The following is a 19,720-nucleotide window of genomic DNA, read 5'->3' on the forward strand; positions in this document are numbered from 1 at the left end:
CTTGTTAGGGCCTCCAATGATGGCCACATACCAGTTTGCAGAAAATGTGATACCTGTACTTTACCCCATTGTTTTAATTTATTAAAAACTGCTCCTGCTGTACCTGGTATGAAGCCTGGGTTCCCTAATATAGGGAACAGGGGAGAACACTTCGATGAGAATTTTGGATTTTTACATATTTTAGCTGCGATTGACAACGTTGGGCCAATTATGGGATGTTTCTTCATCTTACTTGGCAATAACTTATAACACCAAGGGGCTCTACTTAGTGTTATTGGACAGGTCTGCTGTTCTACCTCAACCCACCTTTTATAGTGTCCGTTTCTACACCAGTCTATCAATCTCGTCAAATGTGGCGCTTGATAATATTTGGCAATATCCGGGACTGCCATCCCCCCAAAACACTTGGGTAACCTCATCACCTCTTTCTTAATTCTTGCCTTTTTCCCTGTCCAGATGAATTTCATCAGGAGGGCACTAATTTGCCGTAGGAAGGCCGATGGTATCAATATCGGCAGTGTTTGAAACAAATACGATTTTTTTTTTTTTAAGTCAGCACAAATACTGCAGCTGTTGACTTTTAAAATAAGGACACTTACCTGTCCAGTGCGCCCGCACTGTCGGCACCTGAAGCCGTTCTACCGCTCGGCTCTCAGATACTGCCGCTACCATCTTCAGTAAGGGAATCAGGCTCAGGAAATGAAGCGTTGCGGCTTCACTTCCTGGTTCCCTACTGCGTACGTGCGAGTCGCGCTGCGCGATCGAAATAATCCCTGCTGTCTTCTGGGACCTGCGCGTTTCCCAGAAGACAGCCGGGGCGGCGTAGCATAGATACCCGCAGATAGTGCGGCTTTCTGTGCCCAGAAGTGGGTGCAAATACCTGTCTTAGACAAGTATCTGCTCCTCCCTCCCCCCTAAAAGGTGCCAAATGTGACACCAGAGGGGGGGGGAGGAATCCATTTTTGGAATACATGTTTAGAATGGATGGATTGGCATATGGGCTTTATGGGCACAACACGACTAGATAAAAATTATTTAGCTTTATTACAAATTAACAATACAATTTATAATTTAATAATACAATGAATAGCATGACATAACTATTCAATTGAGCAACATACGACACACCACCTCATCAATAACTGCCATATCACTATCTACCACTATACTGTAGGAGGTGACCCTGTGTCATTTAATTCAGTACATTACCTTATATATGGGTTGTTAGGTGGTGTGTTGTTATTTGTTATTCAGTGTTCTTGTCATGAATAGTTATGTCATGCTATTCATTGTATTATTAAAAATTGTAATTTGTAATAAAGCTAAAGAATTTGTATCTAGTCGTGTTGTGCCCATTAAGTCCATCTGCCAATCCATCCATTCTAACCACAATTAATAGGCTTAGGGTAATTTGTAAGATGGTCATTCACCTTTTAATTTTTTCTGAAAAGGTGAACTTGCACTTTAATGCCGGGTACACACCATCACTTTATGTGATGAAAAAAAACGACATTTTCTGTGAAGTAAAAAGACGAAGTTGCCTACACACCATCGTTTTTCTCACAATGTTCTAGCAAAGCGAGGTTACGTTCTCACCACTTTTTCCATTGAAGCTCGCTTCATAAGTAGCTTCTGGGCATGCGCGGGTGAAAAAACATAGTTTTAAACAACGTTTTTTACTACACACGGTCAATTTCTGTGAAGTAAAAGTTGACGTTTTGAAAAACGACACATAAAATTGAAGCATGCTTCAAATTTTTTTGGTTGTTTTTTAGAAGACATAAAACGACGTTTTCCCCCACACACGGTCAATTAAAGTGACGTTTTTAAAAACGTCATTTTTTTTCATCACATAAAGTGATGGTGTGTACGCGGCATAACAGTTTTCTACAAGTATGGAGAGCTGAAAAGTCAGAAATTCTGTATCTGCATACCTGTCCTGGGTCAGGGTTTTATATTTTTGAAGAAGTAGGGTTTGCATAACAGCCAGGCAGCTAATCTGGAGAGGTCTTGCATTTCTTTTATGACCGATTATCTTTAAAGCATGTTAAAAAGAAAAACAAACACACACACACACACACACTCATAACGTAAAAAAGGAAGAGCAGCTTTTGATACACTTCTTTCCACATCTAGATGGTTTCCATCTCATGCACTGAATTATGGTCAGTATCAATCAACCCATTTCCTTTAAGGCCTGATTCACACCTATGCATTTTTTAGTGCATTTTCCGTTTTGCAGAAACACGATACAGTCTATTAAAACATGGATTCCTATGAATGTAGTTCACCATCTGTGCCTTTTTTTGGAAAGGGCCAGGGTTTCTTTTTTTTTTTGGTTCCATAGATTTCAATAGTTTAAAGATGTATATTGAAAAAACACAAAATACACCTGCAATATGCAAACTGCAACCTGCACAAGTGTGAATCAGGCCTTAGCCCAAGCGGTCATGGACCTGCACCAGCCTGTGAATAGACTGTGAAGGAGAAGCATCACAGCGAGGTCACCCTGCTTTCTCCTTTCAGCATTTTCCTTGTCAGAAAAGTGACTGACTGGTCAGGTTCCTTGCGCTACTTTTTTCTCTCCCACTAGAAGTTCCTTTGTACACAGAAGAGCTTTTTCTGGAGCTCAGCTTTAAAAGGAGAAGTCCAGATTGAGCTTTTTAGGCTTGGCTTCTACTCTGGGTCACAGGAGTGAAAATCATGGGGTACGACTTGTCATGCAACTTTGCAGTCCCAAGTCGCAGGACAAGTTGCACAAGTGTGAAAGGAGCCTAAAGGGGGGGGGGGGGTGGGAATAAAACGTAAAACTTTTTTTATGTCGCACTGTATTTGTGCAGCGGTTTTTAATGCAAAAAACAATACATAACCCAATTTTTGTAATATATACAATGTTATTCCGAGTAAATAGATACTAAACATTTCATGCTTTAAAGTGGAGTTCCAGCCATTTTTGGAGTTCATTAACCACTTAAGCCCCAGACCATTTTGTTGCTAAATACCCAGGCCAGGTTTTGCGATTAGGCACTGCGTCGCTTTAACAGACAATTGCGCAGTCGTGCGACGTGGCTCCCAAACAAAATTGGCGTCCTTTTTTCCCCACAAATAGAGCTTTCTTTTGGTGGTATTTGATCACCTCTGCGGTTTTTATTTTTTGCGCTATAAACAAAAATAGAGCGACAATTTTGAAAAAAATTCTATATTTTTTACTTTTTGCTATAATAAATATCCCCCAAAAACATATATAAAAAAAAATGTTTCCCTCAGTTTAGGCCGATACGTATTCTTCTACCTATTTTTGGTAAAAAAAAAAATCGCAATAAGTGTTTATCGATTGGTTTGCGCAAAATTTATAGCGTTTACAAAATAGGGGATAGTTTTATTGCATTTTTATTATTTTTTTTTTTTTTTACTACTATTGGCGGCGATCAGCGATTTTTTTCGTGACTGCGACATTATGGCAGACACTTCGGACAATTTTGACACATTTTTGGACGGCTCTCCCCGTTCTTCAGCTCCGGGGAGCGATCGCGATGGGGCGGCTATAAACGAATAGCCGCGTGACTGTCTTTGTGCGCAAACACAGGGGGAACAGGGGCGCTTTCATTTTTTTTTTATTATTATTATTTTTTTTTACACTATTGCTTTAATTTTTGTAAACATACTTGTGACAGCAATAGGCATGTGACAGGTACTCTTTATGGAGAGAGATGGGGTCTAGTAAGACCCCAAATTCCTCCTCTCCCCTGAAAAGACATTCAAACACACCAAGATCGCTGTTTTCAAATGCTTTTGATTTTTTTTTTTAAATGGCATCATTGACATACGGGTAAAACTTCTGAGTTACCATAGCCAAAATGTTCCAGGCTTTGCTCAGCTGGTGGGACAGGAGAGCCCAAGAAAGTCGCTGGATGGCAAGTGGATAATGCATTTGCATAAAAATGCACACCCTTAAATACTTTGTTGAAGCACTTTTTGATTTTATGACAGCATCCCAAAGCCAATTCACATCAGATGCAGTCCAATGTGTTTTTTTCTGCGCAGAACTGTACTGGAACGTAGAAAAATGCACCAGAGCACATCAAAACACATTACAGCAAAAAAAAAAAAATGCATGAAAACAGCAAACACAACAAAAACGCATGAAAATGCACATGCAGGAACACATCCAGGCTGTGATCCTCTAGTGTGAACCGGCCCTTAGTCTTTTGGAGTCCATCAGCATGGCACATCTTGCCTTGGAAATCTTTGCCCACTCAGTCCAAAAGGCGTGTGGACCTTTTATATCCACTGTCTTTTGCCCCATCAAATTCCATTACAAATACCAATGACTGTGTAGAAAAATGTGCATATAATAAAAGCCCCACATAACTACAGGGAGTGCAGAATTATTAGGCAAATGAGTATTTTGACCACATCATCCTCTTTATGCATGTTGTCTTACTCCAAGCTGTATAGGCTCGAAAGCCTACTACCAATTAAGCATATTAGGTGATGTGCATCTCTGTAATGAGAAGGTGTGTGGTCTAATGACATCAACACCCTATATCAGGTGTGCATAATTATTAGTCAACTTCCTTTCCTTTGGCAAAATGGGTCAAAAGAAGGACTTGACAGGCTCTGAAAAGTCAAAAATAGTGAGATATCTTGCAGAGGGATGCAGCACTCTTAAAATTGCAAAGCTTCTGAAGCGTGATCATCGAACAATCAAGCGTTTCATTCAAAATAGTCAACAGGGTCGCAAGAAGCGTGTGGAAAAACCAAGGCGCAAAATAACTGCCCATGAACTGAGAAAAGTCAAGCGTGCAGCTGCCAAGATGCCACTTGCCACCAGTTTGGCCATATATCAGAGCTGCAACATCACTGGAGTGCCCACAAGCACAAGGTGTGCAATACTCAGAGACATGGCCAAGGTAAGAAAGGCTGAAAGACGACGACCACTGAACAAGACACACAAGCTGAAACGTCAAGACTGGGCCAAGAAATATCTCAAGAATGATTTTTCTAAGGTTTTATGGACTGCTGAAATGAGAGGGAGTCTTGATGGGCCAGATGGATGGGCCCGTGGCTGGATTGGTAAAGGGCAGAGAGCTCCAGTCCGACTCAGACGCCAGCAAGGTGGAGGTGGAGTACTGGTTTGGGCTGGTATCATCAAAGATGAGCTTGTGGGGCCTTTTCGGGTTGAGGATGGAGTCAAGCTCAACTCCCAGTCCTACTGCCAGTTTCTGGAAGACACCTTCTCCAAGCAGTGGTACAGGAAGAAGTCACCATCCTTCAAGAAAAACATGATTTTCATGCAGGACAATGCTCCAGCACACGCGTCCAAGTACTCCACAGCGTGGCTGGCAAGAAAGGGTATAAAAGAAGAAAAACTAATGACATGGCCTCCTTGTTCACCTGATCTGAACCCCATTGAGAACCTGTGGTCCATCATCAAATGTGAGATTTACAAGGAGGGAAAACAGTACACCTCTCTGAACAGTGTCTGGGAGGCTGCGGTTGCTGCTGAACGCAATGTTGATGGTGAACAGATCAAAACACTGACAGAATCCATGGATGGCAGGCTTTTGAGTGTCCTTGCAAAGAAAGGTGGCTATATTGGTCACCGATTTGTTTTTGTTTTGTTTTGGAATGTCAGAAATGTATATTTGTGAATGTTGAGATGTTATATTGGTTTCACTGGTAAAAATAAATAATTGAAATGGGTATATATTTTTTTTTTGTTAAGTTGCCTAATAATTATGCACAGTAATAGTCACCTGCACACACACATATCCCCCTAAAATAGCTAAAACTAAAAACAAACTAAAAACTACTTCCAAAAATATTCAGCTTTGATATTAATGAGTTTTTTGGGTTCATTGAGAACATGGTTGTTGTTCAATAATAAAATTAATCCTCAAAAATACAACTTGCCTAATAATTCTGCACTCCCTGTATAAATGTATAAATAAATGAAATAAATAAAAAATGCCAGGAAATATTTAATTGTAAGCTTACAAGGACCAACTATGACTATTTATACAAAATATGGAACCTAAAGCCACCTACAGCCTTATGCCTCGTACACACACGATGAGAGTATCGGATGAATGATCGTCCAGTTTTTGTTGTATGCTAGTCTCATACCGAAAATGAAGAGGTTACTAATGTTACGAAAATTCTCATACGGCAGAATACAACTTTGGAAGGGATGTCAGGTGTTGTATTGTATTGTATTGTATTGTAATGAATCGTTTGATTTCCGAGCATTCAAGGTCTTGCTCTTGATTTTGGACTAATACCGTACTGATCAATGAAAATCATCCAATCTGGTATCGTACGAGAACAATTTTTCGCGCTTGTCCCTTCGGATATTGTTGGATGAACTGTAGTGATCAGCTCTCGAAAGCTGTGTATGAACGATCAGATTATTGTACAATCACTCTGAAAAGCAATTTTTGTAAACAGATTTTCTGATTGTCTGTACTAGGCATTGGGGCAGCTGTTTTTGCATAGATGCCCAAATGCCTGGTGTCCATATCCAGTGAAAAAAAGTAAGGCTGCTTTCACACTGGGGCTGGCGTTGATGGAAAAACGCTGCTAATTTTAGCAGCGATTTACAATCGTTTTAGCGGCGCTATTCGGCCGATATCGGGGTCGCTTTTAACCCCCACTAGCTGCCAAATAAAGGGTTAAATGCATCTGTGTAGCGCCTCTGCTGAAGCAATTTGCAGGCACTTCGGCAGCGGTGCCCATTCATTTCAATGGGCAGGAGCGATGGAGGAGCAGTGTATACACCGCTCCTCCACCGCCCCAAAGATGCTGCTTGCAGAACTGCAGAGGAGGCGTTTTTCAGGCGCCATTTTTAGCCCAAAAGCGCCCGAAAAATGCCTCAATTTGAAAGGGTTCTAAAGAATCTTGAAACATTTTCTAGAGGTATAATAGATTACAAGGAGAGAAAGCAAGGATCCAATCACACCACTTCCATTAGTAGGGTAAACTGATCACATTGCCTCCCTCAGACCTCTACATGGATGGCCTTTAGCATGCTTCAAGTATGAGTTGATAAAAACTGCCATTGGCAAAAACTGTATTGTATGATTAAAAATGTGCCTCACCCCTTGGCTAGGTGATAATAATAATATTGCTCTACCCAAATGAAAAAAGACACAATGATAAAAAAGTATTAAAGTAGTATAAGACCCTTCTTTTAAAAAAATGCCCCTCTATTTAAAAGCATTACATACAGTAATGTAAGTAAAACCATTAATATGCAAGTAATCCTTAAGGCTGGGTTCACATCGAATAGCGATGCGGCTGACAGCAGGTGTCCGATGAGTCCCTGTTCTCCATTTCAGAGACGAATCAGGCCCGAAATTTTTGCCTAAATTCGAACCTGAAAGGGAGCCAAAGACCCACATGACCTTTGTGCAATTTGCTCCGCAGCCGCAAAGGAAATTTGTGAACCGTCTCCATTGAGAGTCAGCCACAATCTCCTGTCATGTGAACTGGATGCAGGGGGGAAGACCACATCCAATCCGCACAAGTCTGAATCAAGCCTGAATGTATGACTTTGCTTACTCAAATTTACTTAGCTCCATCCTTTTGGGTGTAGCATTTCTCTCAACTTTGGGGAACGGGCACTTTTTTCCTTGATCCTTGCCACCAGGACTATATGTTCTAAAAGTGTGTGCACAGGTCACATGTCTTTCTTAAGAAGCCACACTTTGCTACCTGTGCCTGCCAGCATTTAGAGCATTTATCTGTAGTCCCAGGTGGGGGGAGTGCACATGTTGAGGTGGCTATGATGGGACTATATGGGGACCCTGCGAGTGATTATAGCCACCACAAAAGGAAGAAGTCGGCTTTTGATAGAACACAACACTTAGCAGCAACCTTACAGCTAAGATACATGTTTCATTTAACTTTAAATAGTTTGTTAGCTGGTCCAAATTACCTGTATGGATTGTATGTAGAATCAGTTACATAGAGTATACTGCACTGTGTCCCGACAAAGGGATGAAAACTTCTGTCCCACTCTTGGAACAAAATTGAATGGGGCTAAGAGGCGCTCTGTCTTTCACAGGGGACTTTGTATTCTACGAATGAATACGTTTCCTTCTATTGGCTGGGGCAGAGGTGGATTGAGGATGTCATGAACTCTGCCTCAGCCAATAGGAGGAAGTGGGAGTGGGATGGGAAGTTCATGTCCCACTATCAAAAAACAGCATTGTATACTGTATGTAGCTGAGGATTCATACAGCCTATACAGTGCTCACAGGCACTGCAATAATTAGTAAAGTAAACAGTTAGTTTAGACCGGCTTGGTCCAAATTAACTACTTAAAGTTAAATGTAGCATAAAGACCAGCTTTAATAAGCATATACTAAGGCAAGTACCAGTGGCTGCAAGATAATAGGTTTGTTAATTATAACATCAATTGCCGCACAAAAGTGCTGCCATGTGGGAGAAAAGAGTGTAAGTCACATGCTTTCCCATGCCCAGAAGAACTGGGTATCTTTCTTTGCCCTCCGCAGCTTAAAAAAAAAAAAAAGTGCAGGAGTGAAGGCAAGGCAAGTATGCGCTGCAGTTTGCATTAGGGGTGCAACGGATCAAAAAACTCACGGTTTGGATCGTTCCTCGGATCAGAGTCACGGATCGCATAATTTTTCGGATCACCACCATATATAGACCCCACTGTAATGTCCGCATCTCCCCCACTGCAATGTCCACCGCATCTCCCCCACTGTAACGTCCACCGCATCTCCCCCACTGTAATGTCCACATCTCCCCCACTGTAATGTCCGCATCTCCCCCACTGTAATGTCCGCATCTCCCCCACTGTAATGTCCGCATCTCCCCCACTGTAATGTCCGCATCTCCCCCACTGTAATGTCCACATCTCCCCCACTGTAATGTCCACATCTCCCCCACTGTAATGTCCGCATCTCCCCCACTGTAATGTCCGCATCTCCCCCACTGCAATGTCCACCGCATCTCCCCCACTGTAACGTCCACCGCATCTCCCCCACTGTAACGTCCACCGCATCTCCCCCACTGTAATGTCCACATCTCCCCCACTGTAATGTCCGCATCTCCCCCACTGTAATGTCCGCATCTCCCCCACTGTAATGTCCGCATCTCCCCCACTGTAATGTCCGCATCTCCCCCACTGTAATGTCCGCATCTCCCCCACTGTAATGTCCGCATCTCCCCCACTGTAATGTCCGCATCTCCCCCACTGTAATGTCCGCATCTCCCCACATCTCACCTAGGCTGCCGCCGCCGCCGGGTGTACTAAGATGGCCGCCGCTCCGGAGCTAGGCCAAAGCCGCTGCCTTTCCTATGGCTGCAATCCGCGGATCGCGTGGTGTGCCGATCCGAAAGCGGCAACCCGTTCAGATCACGGATCAATGATGATCTGTTGCACCCCTAGTTTGCATGTATGCATGTTACTTGGCCAGGTAAAAGGGATGCCTCAAGATGTGCATTTTGCTTTCCATAGGTGGCACACCCTAATCACCCTGTGTAGCATAGATTTTTCCTGTTTAAACCTCTGATATTCACCAAAGTCTAAAAATAAAAATAATAAAAATTAAAACTACTGACACCAATCTCTGCCCTACTGACGTTGTTGGTATATATATACACATGCACACACATACAGTATATATGTTTGAACTTTGAGGCGTACACCTATGATAGGTGGTTGTCAGGAATCAGAATGGATTGAAAGATGGACAGTGCAAACTTATGCAGGGGGTGTCTTCCCCAGCAGTTTCCCGGAGGAATAAATGAGTGCTGTGCATGTTAGAAATCATTTACAGCCTCTGGAATTAATGTTGTAGAAATGCTTTTCTTACTAGCCTCCAGGTTCTCAACCCCGGCATCCTAACTGTGGGCAGCTGACTGTCCAACATTCGGCCTACCAGCCAGCTGCCCACTGCACAAGTGCAAGTTGCGCTGCGCTTTGTCAATGGTCCCCATAGTCTTCTTGGACCTGTGACATGTTTCAGAAGACAGCGGAGAGGGTGGGGGTGGTTTGGATCGCCTAGGCAATCTGAGCGGAAATGGGAGCAGGTACCTGTCAAAACCTGCCCTTCTCTTCCTAACTTGTCATGTAATTCTGGAAAGGGGGGGGGAGCGGGTACCTAGTTTTGACAGGGGTGGGGAGGGGGGATGATGTATTAAACCCTTTTGGGTGGAGCTCCGTTTTAATAGATTCTTAACAGAACTGCCCCCCAGATGCTGTGGATTAAAAGAAAAGACATAATCAGGTTTTCCTCTGTGGTTCTCCCTGCAGCTCTTAGTAGAGGCTGGAGTCACAGATTCATCAAGGTTTAGGACTACAGCCATCAACTTGTATGGCAGGCTGTCTGCACCAGCTGTGGTTCCCGGTCGCAGAAAAACGCCAGGAATTTTACACTAGACATATTAAATGACAGAAAACATCCATGAGCTGAGTAATTGAGTCTAATGACTCCTTTGCGTGATCACAGAATAGTCAAGGACTATGAGGCTATTCTAGAGGGCAAGGTAAACACATTTGTAATCATGACAGCAGCGAAAAACAAAGATTTGAAATTTGTTTCATTATAACCATAATAAAGTCAAGGAACTTCCATGGCCTCACCAGTCACCAGATTTCATGGAATGTAAGGTAACAAGTAAATTTTCATCTCCTTTATCCCTCAAATAACTAGAGGCCTTTACTGAATGAAAGATGCACACAGTTTAAGATTTGTGAGAACATTTTCACAAAAGGATCAAAGCTTTTCTGAAGGCACTTATCAGGTCCTTCAGAAAACTATACTGTATTCTTTTATTTTTCCCCCCTCCCCTACCATTAAAAAGTTACATGGTTTCCTATAATTTTTTTAATATATCCTCCCTTCCCAAAACCAATGATAAAAATGAGAAGCGAGCCTATTGTAAGTATTTAAAGTTCTTACATTACTGACATGCTATAAACACCACGATTACTGAAATGTTTGATAGAAAAAAGAAACAGCTTGCTGCCTCCTCCCTCACACGGCTCACCCCCTCCAGTTTCAACACTTAAAAAGAAGAGATTGCTAAGGCGTTTGAGGGCGGTATATAAATAACAGACATACATCTCTTAGTAAGCGTGTGGGAGAGAATACATATTGATATTTGTATGTAAACTGCATAAAATACAAAAAGAAAAATACTTACAGGGGAGTAATTAAAAAGACCTAAAACAGTAACTTCAGAAATATTTTAATTTACCTAACTGGTACATCTCCAAAATATGTTTAATGTTTATAATCTAAGGGGCTCGTCCACTAACACCTTAAAGGATATATCACAAATTATGAAACTCCTTTGCAAATCCATTATAGTATCATTTTTTGCCACCTTGTAAAGGCAATTTCTTTGTTTTAAAACCATTTCCAACGCTAAAAACATACTATCTTTTAAAATAGGCTAACAGATGTGCACAAAACATATAACATGCTTTATAGCAAAAGATTTATACAATAATACTACCGCCTATAGAATATTACTACAGGTAATAGGTACCTGATAAAATAAGAAAGACAAGGCATAACAGCTGAAGCATATAAAACAGTTTACACAAAGCAAAATATAGTAAGTAAAAATATACATGAAGATAATACTTTTGAGGAAAGGAGGAGAAAAGAATGGATGAGAGAGTTTGCATAATGTAAAGATGCATTTATTCTTACCCAAAAATGGTCCCCAAAATACGACATCTTGTAGCCTAGTGACCGAGGTAAACAAGGAGATTCTGTGATGACAGCAGGTCAGTCAGCAGTCACAGCACTAAAAGGACACCAGAGTTTACCAGTGACAACAGAACTGTATGGGTATTCATATACTAGAGAAAGGAGGGGGAGACAGGAAGAGAGGAAAAATTAGAACATCATTTCAGAATAGCACAAATGGATATCAATTAAACGCTAAAACAAACAGTTAGTCCTGAAAGTATAAAGGAAGACAGTGGTTTAGGCCTCATGGACACTAGCACTCCTGCGTTTAGTTTTGCTGAACACAGCAAGAGATACCTGGTAAGAATAACAACTTTTGCATTTCCCAGTTCACTTTTTCCTGCGTTTATATCAGTGATGGTAAATGTACTTGATATAGGGGGTCTCAAGTGTGGCTCCTGACAATGCCAAAGGGCCGAACATTATATTCAGTAAATGAAATGCTACAGAAAACTGTCAGAGACTGCAGACATGCAACAGGAGATGGACAGACTGAAAATGCTATTCGAGTTGTTGGGGAAAAAAAAGAAAAAAAAGACATGAAATAGAGCGTTACTGTCCTCCCTGCGCTTGAACTGGGACCAGAAGATAGTTTTCGCTACCATACTTTCCAAATCCTTCAAGTACATACTTTATGACAAGTCCAGATTAACCTATTATTTTGGCTAGATAGGGTTTGCCGAATAGCAATACTCAGTCTATGTTTCAAAATCACAGAGCGATAAGCCATTGCCAAAATCTGGGGGGCAGATCCACAAAAGAATTACGCTTGGCGTATCTATTGATACGCCGGCGTAATTTTTAATTTCCCGCGTCGTATGTTTGTTTTGTATCTTCAAAACAAGTTACGACAGCATCTCGGGTCGATCCGACAGGCGTACGTCTTAGTACGCCATCGGATCTAAGATGCAATTTTTCGGCGGCCGATAGGTGGCGTTTCCGTCGAATTCCGCGTCAAGTATGCAAATTGGCTAGTTACAGCGATCCACGAACGAACGTACGTCCGGGGCATTTTTTTAAATCGTTTGCGTTCGGCTTTTTCCGGCGTATAGTTAAAGCTACTGATATGAGGCGTACTCAATGTTAAAGTGGAAGTTCACCCTAAAAACAATTTTTTTACATTAAAAAGTACAATAGTAAGTACATTTCATTTCGGCAGTTTTTTTTTTTTTTTTTGCTCTGTACTTACCTTTATATCCGGATTTTGTCCAGGGCTTCCGCGTTCTGACGACTCCGGGACTGGGCGTTCCTATCCCAGCCTCAGAGTTCCGATGACTGCGGGACTGGGCGTTCCTATCATTCCGTTCGATGATTAACGGCTTGTGAAACAGGTGACCTGTCGCACAACGCGCGTCACCAGATTTCCGGAAATACCCAAGCTAAGAGTCGGCACTATACGGCGCCTGCGCCCGCCGTGTAGAGCTGACTGCGCAGGCGCCGTATAGTGCAGACTCTTTCCCGACGTCTGGTGACGCGCGTTGTGCGACAGGTCACCTGTTTCACAAGACGTCAATCATCGTACGGAAGGATAGGAACGCCCAGTCAAGCAGTCATCGGGAACCCGGAAGCCCTGGACAACATCAGGATATAAAGGTATGTACCAAGAAAAAAAAACCCGCTTTAAGTATGGCCGTCGTTCCCGCATAGAAATTTGAAATTTTTACGTTGTTTGCGTAAGTCGTTCGCGAATAGGGATTTGCGTAGAATGACGTCACCGTCGGAAGCATTGGCTTGTTCCGGGTTAATTTCGAGGATGCGCACTGGGATACCCCCACGGATGGCGCATGCGCAGTTAAAAAAAACGACGTATTTACATAAAACACGCCCCCATCACAGAGATTTGAATGCTGTGCCATTACGCCGCCAAAGATACACTACGCCGCCATAACTTACGGCGCGGATTCTTTGTGGATTTGAAAAAAAGTAAGTTACGGCGGCGTAGTGTATCTTAGATACGCTACGCCCGGCAGAATAATGCGCCGCTGACTGTGGATCTACCCCTGGGTTTGTAAATTTTGATGCTTTTGTTTTGAGTTGTTTTATTGTAAACTTTTATTTTTCAGTCATACTGATCGGTTTTACATTCAGTTATATTTCTTTGTCCATTTAAATAAGTTGAAAATCTGTAACATTGACTTGTTCGTTATGCCTTATAGTAATGCTATTGGCTGTGATCGACTACAATTTTGTTCACATTTTTGTACTTTATTTTAGCCATTAATAAAAATGGATATATAAAAAATAAAAGGGGGGGGGGAGAGATACTTAAAGGGGAGTTCCAGCCATTTGTATGTTTATTAAAAGTCAGCAGCAACAAAAAGTGTAGCTGCTGGCTTTTAATAAACAGGCACTTACCTGCTCCAGCGCTCCAGCGACGCGCCGGCCGGGGCTCCGCTCCTCTCCCCCCCTCCCTTGCCGGCGTCTTCATTTTCAGTGTGGGCACCCGGCCGTGACAGCTTTCGGCTTCACGGCCGGGCACCCACTGCGCATGCGCAAGCGGCACTGCGCATGCGCGATTTGCGCGGCCCGGCGCCGTGTAATTGGCCAGGAGATCGCCTAGGACCTGTGACGTGTCCTAGGCGATCGCCTACAGCAGCCACTTCCTGAAGGCGATTAAGCTTAGTCGCCTACAGGAAGGAGGAAGTGGGACAGGAAGTCCCACTCGTGCTGAAGCCCCCACTCCCCCCCCAAAAAAATTACATGCCAAATGTGGCATGTAAGGGGGAGAGGAGTGGGTTAAGAGGAAGTTCCAAATTTGGGTGGAACTCCTCTTTAAGGAGAAACCACAAAAGACTGCTAGAGTTTATAGCCAATACAGCCCCTTTATTTGGGCATCCTACAACCCTCCTAAATAAATCACTTGTGCCACATTTGACATGTTTCTCAGCGAGACTCAATATAAAGGATGAGGGGGGGGGGGGGACATAAAAAGAGAAAAAGGGATGGGCATCACAGAAAACCGGTAAGACAGTGTGCAAAAATAACCAAAACTGCTCTAAAGAATATCTTTCCTTAATTGGCTTGCATTAGCACCTAAAAAGACCATCGGTCAGCAGGGGCTCTAAGGGACGCACAGTAAGTGGCAAATGGCTGTAGGTCGGGCAACACAGGTTTAGATGTTCCTGCTTTCATGTGGGTTTTAATGTTTCTAATCAGATTCCGGCATGGTACCATTGAAAACCATTACATGTATTTACTGTATATGTGTTTACAAATGTCCTCTAAATACATAATAAAACTTTGGTTTGACACTGCCAGTGTGAATGAGGCCTTACTGTGTATATTCTGCCAGTTTAAACCAGGTAAAAACACTAGAATTTGCATTACAAATATCTAAAAACTTGGTCAAGCAGTACTAAACAGTAGGTAGACAAGGTGGCAAATTAAAGTGCTACTATGATAATAAAACTAATAAAAAATAAATAAAGTGCAACTCTAGGCAATATGGAAAATTGAGTGAAATAAGGATTATGCTTTTTTTATTTACACAACAAAGCCTGTATTATTAACAGTGGCATTGTTTACAAGTTGATCCTGCCAGTGCTGCCATTAACCTATTTCCTGTCAAGGGCCAACACTAGTAGGCTACCCCTTCCAAATTTTCAGCATTGTCTGCCCTCTGATTTGTCACTGTGTCCACTCGAGACAGTATCAGCTATATAAAGTAAATAAGTGAGTATTAGAAGGATGGTGACCAGCCACCTAACCTAAAAGAAGAAGCCATAGCAAGATACTGGTGGTCATGCGAGTTATAAACAAATGCTTATTTAAAAAAAAAAAAACAACAAAGGATGACATGTATGTTAGTGTAGAAAGAACGCAAGAAATAATACATTCTGCAGAAAAAGGAACAGCACACATATGGGAGAGGAACGTGCAATCACTTGCCCAGAATTATTTATTTTTGCCAGTACTATATTTGTTCACCACTTACAGTACTTGACACAACACTAATACAAAATGTGTCTACCTACTTCTTTCTATATATGTGTGCCTTTCCCTTGCCAGAGTTTAAATTTAGAACTGAAAAGATAAAAAGCAGGAGCAAGCGCTGCACAAACCCAAGTGAATAAAGAAAGGCACGGCAACAGAAGCATACAAGCACCGAATAAGGTCAGGGCAGACAGAAGACAGGAAAACAAAGTCTAACCTGGAGTCAGGTCAGCAAGAGATGCTGAAATCTAGCAAAACATGTCCAGGTGATGGTGGAGAGCAGGTTGCTGAAGGCACAGATTTTCACATACCTTACAGAAGAGAGCACAAACAGGTGCATGTTTCAGGGCAGAACAGCAGCAGCAAGTGAACAGGAAATGGGTTAGGTGACATAATACAAAAACAGTCATTTAAAAGTTCTGCTAACACTACTAACATTTCACTAAAGGGAAGTGAAACTACAATGAACACTTAGCCCCCGCAGAATATGTTTTTGGTTAAAGAGGTTTTCCAATTCAAACGAAAATTAGCTCTGTAACTGAAGCACCTCTATACAATAACACAGAGGAAGATATCACCCCTAAAAACACATTAACAAGTTCTGGGAACTGCTAGCACAAGGGAAAGAACGTAGAGACACACCATTCACATATCATGTTATGTAAGGACACCATTAAACTGCAATGTGCACTTCGATGACCAAATGACTAGAAACATGTGGGAGCTTTCATCCGATGCAGCAGACAAAGTTTAAGGAAACAATTGAGAGAATGCGGATCACATGTCAATAAAATATACTGCATGTATGTATGTATGTAGCCTCCTGCATGCAGATAACTGTTCCATGAACATGCCAATAATGGCTTCCAAAAATGATCAATAATCTGATTAGCCAGGACAGTAGATGGTGTAGCATAATGACAAAGCCTTTACATATATATGCTGTCATAAGGCGGCTTTACTCTACCTCCTCCTGCAGTGCTTTACCACAAAATCGATTTCTTTCGTTTAATTCATAGCCATATCTGGCCATAGCCATATCAGGACTTTATAAAGTGCAATTTAAAATAAAAAAGGTAAGACATCACTCTTAACAAGGTTACAGGCATATTACAAATGTAAAGAAGGCTTGCCACTTTGCAAGCGGTTATTCAGATTTATTATGGTAAAAAAAAATCTCCTTGTACAAGCTGCCATTTTAAAAAAAGTTATTGCTCTCAAAACACACCAAATCTATGTGCCTATACTGGGCACTAAACACTTGGGGCCAGATTCTCAGAGAATTGCCGAGACGCAGCGTATCAGAGATACGCTACGCCGCCGTATCTTACCTGGCGGAATTTCGAATCCAGGAAGATTTTGCGCCGTAAGTTACGGCGGCGTAGTGTATTTCTCTGCGCTTATTTCAAATTGGGCGGGTAGGGGGCGTGATTCATTTAAATGAAGCGCATCCCCGCGCCGATTGAACTGCGCATGCTCCGTTTTGACATTTCCTGCCGTGCTTTGCGCGAAATGACGTCGCACCGACGTCATTTTTTGAACTTCGACATGAGTTACGTCCTTTCCTATTCACGGACGACTTGCGCAAAAAAAAATAAAAAATTAAAATTCGACGCGGCAATGACAGCCATACTTTAACATGGCAAGTCTATCTATACGCCACAGAATAGCAGGTTTAACTATATGCCGGGAAAAGCCGACTAGCGACGACGTAAGAGAATGCGCCGGCCGCGGATCGACGGAAAAAGCTAATTAGCATACCCGACGCGGAAAACTACGCAAACTCCACCCAGCGGGCGCCGAAGTATTGCACCTACGATCCGAAGGCGTACGAAGCCATACGCCTGTCGGATCGAAGCCAGAAGCCGTCGTATCTTGGTTTAAGGATTCAAACTAAAGATACGACGCGGCAAATTTGAAAGTACGCCGGTGTATCAGTAGATACGCCGGCGTACTTCTTCTGTGAATCTGGCCCTTGGGTTTTTATAATCTTGGCTAGCTAACATGAAGAACAGCAACTTCAGCAAGCACGCCCAACCCTACTCCCATGACCATTGTGATCTTTGGTGTACATCTAATTTTGGAAACTTATATTTCTGTGGCTCCTGCCTGAAATGAGTAGCCACTTAACCATTTCAGCCCCGGACCATTTTGCTGGTCAATGAGCGGGCCACTTTTTGCAATTCGGCACTGCGTCGCTTTAACTGACAATTGAGCGGTCGTGCGACAAAGCTCCCAAACAAAATTGGCGTCCTTTTTTTCCCCCACAAATAAAGCTTTCTTTTGGTGGTATTTGATCACCTCTGCGGTTTTTATTTTTTGCGCTATAAACAAAAATAGAGCGACAATTTTGAAAAAAAATGAATATTTTTTACATTTTGCTGTAATAAATATCCCCCAAAAATATATAAAAAAAGTTTTTCCTCAGTTTAGGCCGATACGTATTCTTCTACATACTTTTGGTAAAAAAAAAAATAAATGAAAAAAATCGCAATAAGCGTATATTGATTGGTTTACGCAAAAGTTATAGCGTCTACAAAATAGGGGATAGATTTATGGCATTTTTATTAATATTTTTTTTACTAGTAATGGCGGCGATCTGCAATTTTTATCGGTACTGCGACCTTATGGCGGACACTTCGAACACTTTTGACACATTTTTAGGACCAAAAATCTCCCGATTCTCACTCTGTAACGAGCGATCGCGGGTGCCCGGCGGTGATCGCGCCCGCCGGGCATTCGCATTGGCACCAGGGGGTTGAGCACACGCTCCTCCGGCGGCGCGCCCCTAGTGGCTGCAATGCAAAATCACGTTATATTACGTGATTTTGCGCAGCCGAGCCGACCTGCCGCCGTAAAACTACGGTGGGCGGTCGGCAAGAGGTTAATATAAGTGTTACCAGGGTCTGTAGTTGAAATTTCTACACCAGCACACATGTACTAGGGCCAGGGTAGACAACGGCCAATTAACTGACCAACGTGTCTTTGGAGTGTGGGAGAAAACCCGCACAAGTAGGAGCTCTCCTGACGACGCAATTAGCGAAACGCGTAGAGGCTGTTTGGACACGCACATAGAGGGTGCAGCACACTAGCGCGCCCGGACCCCTTGTAGCAATACATGCGGAGCACAGCGGGGCAAGCACACCTCTTAGGACGCCATTTAAATGCTGGTCAGCGGCTTTTAACGGTTGACACTGCCAAAGACACTCAGTGCCGGTCAGAGGCACTTTATATTGTAAGTGTTATTTTTTTACCTTTTTTAAATAAATACATATTTTAATATACTACACCATGATGAGCCCCTTGTTTTTGAGGAATTGATGACACCTTGTAAAAGAGAAAAGGAGGCAACACCCACTGACGGACAAAGAAAAGACACCACTTTGGAGCCTAATAATATCTGGGGTCTGGTGAGTGTTGATTCTAACCATTGGTGATGGTGGCACATCTTTGTCGGGTGGAAGAGATAGCGGCACTTTCCTCTACACAGTACTACCAACATTGAACCTTGTGTTTGCTGGAACCTATTGTATAAGAGCAAGATTGCCTGCCATTTGGACTATTTTTAAGTGCAGTCAGCACATTGCACATTTGTATGGTTGTTTGATAATTATTTCACTTTTTTGATATTTATTTTGTTCCAATATCGGTTATTGGACAACTCACGGTGCAGTTGGCATACTGCATATTGTGGTTTTATACACATATATACACAATATTTTTTGTAATATCTTTCGTATTGTTTTCACTATTTGGTTGGTCAGTAGCAGCAACAGCCATTTTTCTCATAGAAGCACTGTGGCATATGGATTGTATGCTGACACACTGATCTAGATATACGATTCAAGTTTGAAATCACTGTGTCACATTTGTATGACTTATATATTTCTTATATTTTTTTATATATTGTTTGTATCCAGGTTATTCACATTTAAGATTGGGTACATTGTGGCCCTGATATTTCACTTATGTCCATACTCCCAGAGATTTAATACCTCTGGATAATTAGATCAGCGCAGTAACACTTTTCTTCCTAACACAAGTAGAACATG

General features: G+C 42.2%; 1 protein-coding gene across 10 annotated transcripts in view; it reads right to left on the bottom strand.

Moving 5' to 3' along the window:
* FCHO1 (FCH and mu domain containing endocytic adaptor 1) overlaps positions 1-19,720 on the bottom strand; it is a 294,097-nt gene that overhangs the window by 198,149 nt on the left and 76,228 nt on the right. For 3 of the 10 annotated variants that reach the window (XM_040321498.1, XM_040321443.1, XM_040321446.1), the window contains exons 3-4: positions 15,886-15,979; positions 11,694-11,845 (exon numbers count right to left, since the gene is read on the bottom strand). In XM_040321498.1, coding sequence (XP_040177432.1) covers positions 11,694-11,720 — 27 coding nt within the window. In that variant the 5' untranslated portion in view covers positions 11,721-11,845; positions 15,886-15,979. Of the gene's footprint in view, positions 1-11,693; positions 11,846-15,885; positions 16,033-19,720 lie in introns of those variants that run through there. The other 7 variants (XM_040321453.1, XM_040321477.1, XM_040321459.1 and 4 more) reach the window with 4 other exon arrangements.

This window comes from Rana temporaria, chromosome 1 (assembly GCF_905171775.1).
Source record: "Rana temporaria chromosome 1, aRanTem1.1, whole genome shotgun sequence".
Lineage (NCBI taxonomy): Eukaryota > Metazoa > Chordata > Amphibia > Anura > Ranidae > Rana > Rana temporaria.